At 37.5% G+C, this 12,134-nt stretch overlaps 1 protein-coding gene and 1 long non-coding RNA gene across 5 annotated transcripts in view; one reads left to right on the top strand and one right to left on the bottom strand.

The window, feature by feature from the left end:
* Nucleotides 1-6,647, top strand: part of LOC139973225 (uncharacterized) — a 9,729-nt gene extending 3,082 nt beyond the window's left edge. The window contains exons 1-2 of the long non-coding RNA XR_011795167.1: nucleotides 1-4,202; nucleotides 4,254-6,647. The exon at nucleotides 1-4,202 is cut by the window's left edge and continues 3,082 nt beyond it. This is a non-coding gene — a long non-coding RNA (uncharacterized lncRNA). The remainder of the gene's footprint in view (nucleotides 4,203-4,253) is intronic.
* The window catches only part of LOC139973224 (patched domain-containing protein 3-like), a 39,012-nt gene continuing 29,915 nt past the window's right edge, over nucleotides 3,038-12,134 (bottom strand). For 3 of the 4 annotated variants that reach the window (XM_071979755.1, XM_071979756.1, XM_071979757.1), the window contains exon 3: nucleotides 3,038-11,321. In XM_071979755.1, the coding sequence (XP_071835856.1) occupies nucleotides 9,595-11,321 (1,727 nt within the window). In that variant the 3' untranslated portion in view covers nucleotides 3,038-9,594. The remainder of the gene's footprint in view (nucleotides 11,322-12,134) is intronic. The other variant, XM_071979758.1, reaches the window with a different exon arrangement.

Here is a 12,134-nt window from a genome sequence, read left to right as displayed (position 1 = left end):
GAACGCAAAGCTATAATCGGTTATTTATGGAAGTTTAGGAACAACTGCAGAACCGATTAACCAAATCCAGAAATTCCATGTTCATAAGTCCCTTAAGACTGAGTGGGATCGGATTACAGAAGCAATTCTGTGAATGCGCGCCGGAATGTTAACAACTAATACTATACTTACATGTGACAAGATTATCTACATCTTGTAAGTTATAAAAAGGGGCCAACGACATCCTATACATCACTACACACCGGCAAGTGGATTAGTTGCATTCTGCAGCCATGGAACGCGGGCTATAAACTGAGAAATATACCAGGATGAGGTAACCGATGCGCAATTGGGTTCTTTCATCGCTAACATAAATAAAGCAACGGTTTTATATCACGAACTACATAACATCGAAAACAGACGGGTTTTAAATTATTGATATAGGCTAACATAAATGTCAACGAAGAGCATAGATTGTTTTTTCTTTCAGTCATATGTCACTGCATAAAACATTACATTGCAATTCCATGAAATGGAGGGGGGGGGGGGACATACGGGTCGCCGGCCCTTCACTCCTCCTCAAGCCCCTATCCATCCCTCCTCAAAAGCGACCGTGTTGTGCGAGTAAGAGTTCCTCTTTAAATATACTCTAGTGCGAGTAAACTATCAGTCGAGTTTGTTTTCCAATCTACTTCATAACACAACAAAACTTCATAACACTTCATAACACTTCATAACGCAACAACGATGATCACACAGTCACAGTCCCGATGCAAGGGGACTGGGGTTGAGAGCCGATCAGTCTTTCGGTACTTTGGTTTTCGTGCCCAGGTTCTTTCCTGGGCGACTTTTTCTTAAAAAAAGTACGACAAAAGAGGTAACGTGCCTGTATCATTATATCTTGATTACTGTATATATGTGGTCGCTATAGGTAATTACAATCCGTTATTGATTCCTATTACTTATTTATGTATATTAGATCCTCCTGCAAGCAGGAACTCGCGAAGAAGCCATCATTGGCTTATCAAAGCCTCAAGCTGACCGAAGTCAGTTTCTTAGATTCATATTTTAAAGTCCATGATAAGGAATTGTCAATTGTCAAGTTCTGTAACTGGACGATATACATTGATCTTGGAGTGACTCGAACTCGGGAATTTATGATTGAAAGGCACCGGCGTTAACCACTGAGCTAACACTCCCTAATTTCTGTATAAGAATCAGCGAATTAGGCCGAGCAGATGGCTAACCTAATACAACATAATATAAAGGTTTTGGGATGATCTCAACCTGAGATAGTCATTTCAGCTCCCTGTATGTGACAAGTAATTATAGGTATCACACCACAAAGTAGTGCACGTCCACCTGAGAGGATAACCATTGTCGGAAAATAGCCCTAACGTGAAAAATCGTGGGTGAAACGACACCTGGCAGATGGGTTGGGGAGCACTATGATAAACTTTGAGCTCTTCTAGCTCAAAATCTAAATGGTCATGGCGGAAAAAAGTTGAATTTGTTGTGATAGCCCAAGCCATTAGCTATCATATAATCATATAATATATATCAGTTGAAAACTTCTATCTATGCTCTTTCGGTCTTGGAAAGTGACAAGTTTAGTGTGCAAGTCAATGGGAGCAATTAGTTGTGGTGTGATACCTACACAAAGACGAAGTTATATTGCTCTTTTAAATTGTAATGTCACATAAGAGACAGAAGTGTGTTCAATGCCAACATTATGACATAATTGTGCATTACCAGTTGACTATAATGTGCAGCACAATGTAAAACCCCTCAGTGAAGGCCTCTTGGTGGGTGGGGGGGGGTACGGCGTTGGTGTATGAAAAGAGGAGTAGTCGGTTAAGACAGATAGGTGTCTTATTTGGATGAGTAGCTATAAGGTAAAAGTTGTTGTTTCTTGAGTAATCAAATTAATGCAAAAAGATACACGACCCCAAAATATTGGGAATTCAATTGTATGCTGAAGGACGTGTGTTATCGTACTTAGTGATCAGAATGAAGTATACGGTTTCATTTTGGTGAATGGTGTCATTTTGGTGAATGGTGTCATTTTGGTGAATGGTGTCATTTTGGTGAATGGTGTTATTTTGGTGAATGGTGTATTTTGGTGAATGGTGTCATTTTGGTGAATGGTGTCATTTTGGTGAATGGTGTCATTTTGGTGAATGGTGTCATTTTGGTGAATGGTGTATTTTGGTGAATGGTGTCATTTTGGTGAATGGGGTCATTTTGGTGAATGGTGTTATTTTGGTGTTAGATCAGTACTGCATGATCATTGGCTCAGACTGTACAGTTTCTAGTGTAATAGCTCCTATGTTTAATCATAGTCTTGATCAGGATGTATTTCACAGCCCCAAGAAAGGTGAAAATATTTGAGTGGTTGTTATGTTTTCAAGACTTCCTAGTTTTAATTTTGATGAAAATGTCTGAAATGTCTTCTATCGAGGTTAAATTGATGATGACCTCCGTTCCACAGCGCAAGCCTAAATCTTAATTCACTTTTCATTAGTTTAGCCAAAATAACTTATCATAAATGCTTTTCATAAACAACGGAGCACCCTTGATGGATGACAACACCATTTGTCTTAAAACAAATTTACATAACATTGTATAGTTATTTTGAGGCTATAAAATGTCTCCTTTTTTTACCCAATCGACCTTTTGTTTGTTGCTGAGGAACCACCATCACCGTAAAGGTCATTGTGTTTGACTAAGCCTCGTCCAGCCACTTCTATTGATGAGCCTCATATTAAACGTGGTAAAGTAAATACAAGTTTGACACTTTGAATTGTTTTTCAATGTTCTGCAGCATATTAAATTTAATTAATTAATTAAAAATAAAGTTACCTTTTAAGTGTACAGTATGAAGATTGTTGCAGAAAATCAAATAAATAGGGTATACAGTGAAGTGACAATCATCTCAATGGAAGACATCAATTAACATTTATATAATAGGAAAAACATACGAGAGTGTCCATGCTTCGTGCAAGGGGTGTATACTAAAACAAAGGAGGAAAAAACAAAAGAACAACGAGACGAGCAGTTAACGACATCCATTTTATTTTGTCACATCATCTCAATCTGTTCTCGAAAGCTTTGGTCAAAGACAACGTATATCATACACACTGTTTTCTTTGTTTTTAAATAAAGTTCTTTACCTTTCTTTGGTGAAAGAAAAAAATATATATATATATATATATATCAGAGCCTCATCAAATTCTAGAACTTTTTCTCAGAATTTTCTTATTTTTCTTTTCAAAGTTTTTCCCAGGTAATCTAAAGTTTGCTACTTGATTTAAAATCCTCTATTGCAAGAAAAAGACATTAAAGAAAGAATAAAAGTCAACCTCAATGGAATAATCCACTTCTATGCACCTCTTGAAACAAACGTTGCCTTTTCCTTTAATCGGAAATCCGTGAAAAAAATTGTTATCAAATATACAATTGCACATTTGCAGCAATATTAATTCAATATTAATTATATTAATTCTCTCGTTACAATTTATGCTAACATGATAATGTGATCATAGAAGTCTAAACATCGTAGTAATGTTAATTTTAAAATTTATTGATTTATTTATTATTGCCACAGTGTCTAAGAATATCCACTTTGGGAGTCAAAATGTTGTCATCATTGTGCAAAAGATTTCACAATGATCATAAAAAAAATAAAATAAAAAATAAACTTCCCCAATAGAAGAGTTTGTCTAGTTTATGAATGGATGTAACACAATGGTAGCCTGGTAGGTTAAAATAATATGAAATGTATGATCATATTGGCATCATATTTTATCAACAAAGGGTATCAAATTAAAAGAGTTCTAAATCCCCTCCCATCCTATTCATAAACCCCCATGATCGTATGGATTACAATAACATTACCGCATGTAAAACAAAACAAATATGCATTACAAAAGCAAGCTTCAAACAAGGTCTACCAGCTATAAATATGAAAATAATCATAATCATAACAAAAACCCATGCAGGAGGGGGGTCTGTCCATAAAGAAAGGACAATATCATGCTAATTTTTGAATTGGTGTATTTGTCTAAAGAAGCACAAGTGAAAATTGACTTGAACTTCATAACAGAGTTATGCAAATCCTTACAAAAACATTTCTAACTTTTTGACTTTGTAAACATAGAGCACACTTGGGATCTATGCAGGTTGTGCTCTGTATGTACCAGGGTTGCCAATAAGGCCACAAGGTTTGTAGCCTATTAGCATAGATGTATGGAATGACCCAATAAGGTCACAAGGTTTGAGCCTATTAGCATCTGTATGGAATGACCCAGGAATATTGACAAAACATAAAATACAATCACTTCACACCACAGCTATGTAGTAGGAAAAAAAAAACAGCCATTGAAACAATTGCAAATTAATCTACTGAAATAGCATGCAATAAACATCAAAACAGTTGAGTGTTTAACGCCTATATCATACTGATTTCTCAGTAGGCTTAAGGTATATGAAAATGGTCCAATAAAGAGAACAGGTTTTACTTGCTATATAAACTGACTTTGTTTGAAGAGCGGGTATCTTCTCATTACTTTATTACTTATACCATTGAAAAAATAGTAAGCATAAATGACACTACAAATTATAACATCATACATATCGCCAAACTTACAATTTTTCAATTTGCAAAAGAAATATAAAACAGCCCCAAAAGAATATATTATGCAAGGAAGAAGCATATACCTTGTTTTGCCCTTTGAAATTAATTTTTAATTTTTTTTCAACAACTTTTGAAATTAATCTGCTAACTTTGCTTATGTTTATTACTTTAAAAATGGTCATTATTTAACTGAAATTGATAGGTGGAAAACTTATTGACGAAATATGAATTTCAACAAAACGGCGAAAAAGAACACAAATTCTCCCCTTTCCCAAACCCATAAAATTATAAGCAAATCTTACTGTGAAAAACAAAACAATGGTTATTATGGACATGCTCATAAAGTGCTTCTTTAGTTTGTTGTGGAAATAACTTAAATATTCGCAAGTTATAACTTGCAAAAGAAAAATACATCCAAGTGCTGCCTTTCAGCTTCAAAGCATAAACGTGCATAACCGTAACCCTGGATAAACTGTGGAAATATTGAACTTGCATAGAATAAATCTAAAGACCTCTTTTCAAATCAATCTCTTTTTTTTTTCTTTAAACAGCCTCAAAAGTAATACCAATAACATTCTGTGCCTCATTAATAATATTATGACCATTTCATGCCATACATCATTAATGTTTTAGTCACAAACATACAGCCATACACAGTTTGGAAAGTTAAGAAATCGACTCATTCTCTGTGACCTGTAAGTCTGACATAGAACTTGATGTCACCGTGTCAACATGTAACAAGTAACTGCCACAACATGACAAAAAAAAAAAAAAAGCGGTTTTTCCTTTTTACGAAATATAAGTTAATATTTGGCTTACAAAAAGAAACACATTATTAGTGTTAAAATTAATTGACAAGAAATGAGACGCAATTTTACACCGAAGTCACACGTATGGGTTCCAAACATATAGTCATACCCAGAGAATTCAAATTACTTGCCTGCATATCACCATACGGAACTGGAAAAGCAAGTCAATCAAGAAAGAAAGAACAAGAAAAAAAATAGAGAGAAAATATTAATATCTGTGGTTAAAGAATTGAGTTCAGTGGAACACTGAATCCTCAATAAGGCACACTATATACGTATATGACAGTATGTTATGTAATTAAAATTCAAAGATTACTCTTAGATCCACAAACTATACTGTCTGCCCTTGATTCTTGATAATTAGGGTCTTACTGACCATCTTTCCAAGGAGAAATTCCTCCCCCCTCTCCCACTCCTTCTTTTTTAGCTCTTGACCTTTAGATGATCAACCACCTAACAATACGCCAATGTCACCTATAAGGATGCACTATCACAGAGTGACATACTGTACGGTATACCAAGCACAAAGAGTTATTACACTGTAATTCATGCACTGTGTAGTTGGCTGCGAGCCAATCAAACAGACCGAACATCGCATGTACACGACGCATATCGGGGTCGACGTAGAAGCTGGGACTTAAAAATTCAATTGTTTTAATTATGATTTGAATATTCCTATAAATAGCAAAACAAGTTAAGGCAAGACTTTTAAGCGTTTTTTTTTTTTAATTTTTAAATTACCATAAATATACATATATCATGCCAAACTCAAGTGTTGTGAGACATATTTTAATTTCAGAGATGATTAACTCCAGAGCCTCACAGATCTTTATATGGAAGATTATATTCCTTCTATCTTTTAAAATTTGAATTGCCATGACACCTACTCATGGACTAAATTAAACAGCAATTTTTCTTTAATGTTCATGATATAACTAGAAAATATCATAATTTACATGTGATGATGCAAATGGCATAGTTATGAATCAATGGAAAACAGGAGAATGTATGGATGTTTGTTTTTTTGAATGTAATCTTCAGTAGATAAATGGCTGTACACCATGGTATATTTAGACTTGACTTGGGTAGCAAAAGCACATCAAACAATCAACACTATGCACAATAAACTATAAACGATATTTGGGAATCAGCAATGCCAAAACAAATTTCTATCAAGGAAACTAAATAATGCAGATGATAACATAATTATCATTAAAAAAATATATACTCAAACACAATCGTCATATTTAGACTGGCCTTAAGTTTTTTTTGAGTATATTATGAACATGAAAATATGTTATTGTTCATTCCATTTTTCACCAGGCCACCTAAATGACCCTGAGTCCCTGGGCTGCAGGGCTCTGACCCCACCTTCACCCCCATCTCACCCCAATAGGTCAGAATGTCTGAAAAAAATGTGTTCAACAAATTAATCCTCTTGGAAGTAGTACACAGACAAATAAAAAACAGCATTTTTGAATTTGGTTGAAAAATGAAAGTTCATGATTTGAATTATTTTCAACATTTCATAGCCTGCAGTTTCTTATCAGAAATTGTGATGTAACATCTTTTTATGATGTAAAGGTATGCAAGGACATAATAAGCTTGATCAAACTCAGCTTTTAAAGTTGCTTTAAAGATACTGGACAATAGATCAAATATGAGCTACTGTACAGTGTCTTTGTACTATGATACTACACTGGAAATTCATACAAACTGCACCGTGGGCCTGAAGACTGCCGTCTCGAAAGCTTTTTCTACGTACCGTACGGTGCGTGTATTAATATTCTAACGACACAGAGGAGGGAATGATATGCATATAAAAATATAAATGTAAATTTGTAAATGTAAATGTAAACTTTCAGGTCCATACTGTACATCCCACAGAGAAATGTAACTCAAGACGAGACAGTTAAACACAAGCCGACAGATGAGAGAGTAATTATTGATGTGTCAGGCTAGACCCTGATTAGCTTTGACAGATTAGACCAACATGTCCCTAGAGCTTGGATTGTTCTTCATTTCTAGGGTAGTCTTTCTTCACTTTGATGCAGGAAGTGTTGATTTAATCACTTACTTCTCCCCCACCCCCTCCCCCATCCCTTTCGCAGGCACTGACATTCACAGTCATAAAGCCATTGGGACAGGGTTTTCTCCACCAAAAATGAGGTGAAAATTTTATGAAAATTTAGCAGCAATATATGAGCAGCAGCACTTTGTAACTTAACAAACAGTAAAATCTACATCCATAGGAATCTGAAAATGATTTTCCCTTTTGGATAACGAGTCAAGGTTGCAGGCTTATCATGGCAAATATTAGGCTTAAAGGTGAAAGGTAAACATCAAACCACAAGCAATAGACCAGCATGCAGTGTTCTATACATCAACACAATGGAAGGAAATAACAACCAGAATTTTTCTCAGGGTGCGTCATGTCCTTAGTTGAACTGGAGTTCCAATGGTAGGACGCCAATGGTTTACTGATAGCTGATTATTTCAAGCAGAACTAAATCTCCATGTAAAATGACATATATATGTATTCCATTTCATGCGGTAATTCCAATCCTCTCGGCCTCCCTCTCACCCTTTCCGTTACTGTAGGACACTATTTCAGCATATACTACACAATGAGCAGTTATATACAGTACATGCATACAGGTAGTAGTTACCCCTATAAGACCAATCAAATGTATAAGAGAGTTGACTTAAGTCACAAACTTTTATCATGTAATGGTATTGCATAACTATAGAGCTATCTTAAGTATTGACCAGTGGACAGAGGTTTCAAAACACAGTTTTGCATTTAACCCCAATCAACAGTGAGATGGGTCCAACATATACACATTACCAGTTCAACCCTGGTTAATCCTCGCTTGGTTTACACCTGGAAGAAAACAACGATTTTGCAGGTGTCTCGTGATCTACGAAGTAACCAATGCTGACCCCATACCTTACTCCTCAAGCTTTTTTTGTGAAAGATTATTCCTGCTGTAGCTGCTTCATAAGCTACAGTAAGGAAGACGGCTTTGGTTACTTTGTAAATCATGCGATACCCGGAAAATCATCTCCCCCCCACCCCCCCGATATGAACCAAGCGAGGGCTAACCAGGTTGAACTCGTAATGCAGTTTAACTACTACACATACGTAAGAACTTGACATGAAATGTGACATACGATCTGGATAAGTTAGACTTAGATTTTAAACAGTTTATAAGAACATTATTAAAGCTAAAATTCTATTGAAAGGCAAGAGTGAAAAAAAAAGAAGAAAAAAAATAGCACAGAAAAAAAATAATTGAAAATAGAAGTAGGAAGTTGGAACATAAAAACATCAATAATGAAAGTAAACAAGAAGAATTCAAATGACTGTTTGTCTGAAGAGCAGTCTAAGGTGACAAATTTGTATCTCCCTCACTGGTTTATGTTCAGTCTGGTTTATTTCACTAAAGATTCTACTAAGCTACCTTCAAATTCAGTAAATATGATCTTCAGTGAGGCTTGCAATACTGTAGGCTTGTACTATCACAGACATCTTCCCATTGGACCAAATTATTACTACTGTGACCAAGACAACAAATTTAAGTTTCAGAAAGTCATCCTGTTCTATGGAAAGTATCTTTTGTTGTTATTATCATTTGCTGCTTTGATCATGCAGAAAAACTTATTGCGAGATGTAATATTACATGTGTCATTAATCCCATCAAAGAATTCGGTCGTGGTTACACGACCTATCACAGCTGACAAGGAACGATTTATTTGACTTAATCTCATAATGCAAACGAAAGACAAGATCACCAAAACTCACAGGCAACTAAAGAGAAAAACCTGTGAGATGCAAAAGTAAAGTTTAGGGTTAACTTGAAGTGCCACCCCCCCCCCCCCCTGTATCTAGAGTATTGTTTGTTCATGTTGTCTGTTCTAACTTTATCCTTACTTGGACTCTTTGTAGTATTAGGTATAAGTGGAAAATCCCAATATTTGCTTCAAAGTGAGTCTTTTCAATATTCTGTCACTCTGAAAGTGCTAAGCCAAAATGAGTCAAAGAAGGAATTGAGCAAAAAAAAAAAGGGAAAAAAAAGAAAGAAAAGATTGAGGCTAAGAGGTGTAAAATAAATATTGTGTTTCCACTGAAAAAGTGAGGTTTTTCTACTAGCCACTCTTTCTCTGTGGTCAAACAGTTGAAACAAGCAGTTCCACTACAAAACACTCATCCACCTTTTCCTGCCCGCACGTCGTCGGGACAGTTTTGTACAACGTACCTCTCTCTGCTGGCGGTTCTTGCACGGCCCGCCGTCTGGAATGTGATGATGGGAACCGTTTGTCTCGCTGGTCCGTCTTGTGAGGCATCCAGTTACCCAGGTATGAAAGGAAAACGGGCAGGACGATCAGTCCGTGCATGGCACCGAATATCATCACCAGGAACAACGTCTTGAAGAAGATCCGGAATATATAGACCGGCGCCGTCGACAGCACCGAGATAGCTATCACCGTGGACATGGCCCCCTGCAGGATCGGCATTCCCAGGTTGTGCACGGCGGATGCCGAACGCAGGTTCGGATCCTCCACCGGTGCGATCACGAACGAGTACGTTATGTGGGCCGAGAAGTCCACGCTGAATCCGATGCATAGTATGATGTTCAACATGGATATTGGATCCAATGGAATGTGCCAGAGCGACATGAAGCCGATCACGGCCGTGTCTATCGATATGACGCACAGGGTCACAAACACGGCACATATCGGGTGCGGAATCATGATGATGGCGACCGCAAACATGCACGCCATCGCTATGCCCAGCGTCTGTAAGGTATTCGGCAAGACGCCGATGTATTGCTCGTAAATGACGAACCCCGGGCCGAAGACCGTTATCATGAAATCGGAACGTTCGGCTATTTCTCTCATTTTCAGCATCATGTTACTCTCGCGAGTCGTGTTGGTCATGTCTTTAGAGGTCACCAGAAATCGAGATGCTCTGACGCCCGTCACCGTTCCATTTTCATCTCTCTCCAAGTCCAAGTCGAGAGCGTACTGGCTATACCGTCGATCCCTGACAAACTCCCCAAGCTTTTCAAGAAACTCTTCCTTGTCTACTCGAGTGGTCCCGACAGTCATCGTTAGATATTTCTCAAAGTCCCGGAACCAGGACGCCGTCAACCTGTCGTCGTCGAAAATAAAGTCATTCTCGGCAAAATCTCTCTCAGTTGCCCTCAACTTCTTTTGAACATCTTCCTCCCAATAATTGATCGAGCCCTGTAGCACGACGCTGACGCTTGGTCCGAACTCTTTGAAATACTTATCTTCTTCGCTGTAGTAGATCCATGGGGGGGACTCGTCCCGAGCGACACTCTTCAGTTCTAGACCTTCGGTGATTTGGGTGCAGCCATAGATGGCACCGCCCAAGTAGATTAGATATCCGATGATGACAATGACCTTGACCACCGGTTTCGTGATGAAAGGTCCGTAGATGAGACGGAAGAATTTGGTGAGCTGATGCTCGAGTGGGATAGCTTTAGGAGTGTTCTTGGACATGCCTCCGGCACAAAAGATCTCATAGAACTTGTTGGGTGCTTCCTCTCGAGGAAGCACCTTCTTGCAGGTGTAGCAGTGCAAATTATTAGCCTCCCGGTCCCCCATGAAGGCCATGCAAGCAGCGAAGAAGGTGATCTGGTAGATGTAGACGAATATCATCGCAACACCGGCATAGGCACAGAAGACACGAATGCCCGGTAGCTTGATGGTAGAACCGATCACAAAGGCCAGGACGTCGGTCAGGTTGGTGATGGTGATGGAGACGGCGGCTTCGGAGAAGGTCCTGCCCATCCTCTCCTCAACAGTGAGGAAAAGGCTCAGGTGTCTCCACGCAGATATCATGATGAACATGTTGTCAACTCCAACACCTGTGGGGGCCAAAAAAAAAACATAGGTAATATTTTTTACATATATTATAAAGACAGATTATGTAAGGGCAAAATGGATACCATGAGAAAAATATTGATTCTTTCTTCAGAGAAATAGAAAAATTTGTTGATGGGTGAACGTCTGTAGTCAGTCAGTTTCATGATCAGTCTGCACTGCCTTGTATGTACATGTGTTTGTGTCATGAAATGTGTAGTGCAGTTTCTATATACACAAGCCAACCAAAAGACATATCAGGTTGTGTGGTGGTGCGGTATATGTGAATTTGAAGTTGCCTTTATACTCATACAGTACAGTCATATACAGTCACCTCAAAGAAACCAACTGGAATGTTTCTACAAGCTGTAAAATTCATAAGTAATTCAAAAGTAGATAATGCGCCAACCGTGATGCAGTTTGTGACGCATTCTGGCCATTTCAGCATAACTAGCAATGTTGACTTGTTGAGATCATTGTAAACTTCCTTTTAGTTTTGACCTACAGTTAACTAGATGTAACATATAGACTAGAAGTGGTAATAATTCTGTAGAAGAAACAATTACTTTTAATTAAAGGAAGTGAGAGCAATATAAGCAAAGGCATATACAGTATATTCCATCATTCATGAACTACTGTATTGTGTACAATACTCAAGCAAGATTCCTCACTCATAAAAGTAATGTTAAAGTCAGTATACATTGCTTCAACTTGAAAATAAGTACAGAACTTCACAACAATGTACCTGTACCTTATTGGGGAAAAAAAGTGAAAAAAAAGAAGAATACACTCATTTTTCATACTGTTAATAATTGATA

This window comes from Apostichopus japonicus, chromosome 9 (assembly GCF_037975245.1).
Source record: "Apostichopus japonicus isolate 1M-3 chromosome 9, ASM3797524v1, whole genome shotgun sequence".
NCBI lineage: Eukaryota > Metazoa > Echinodermata > Holothuroidea > Aspidochirotida > Stichopodidae > Apostichopus > Apostichopus japonicus.
This window is presented reverse-complemented; position numbering and strand designations above follow the sequence as displayed.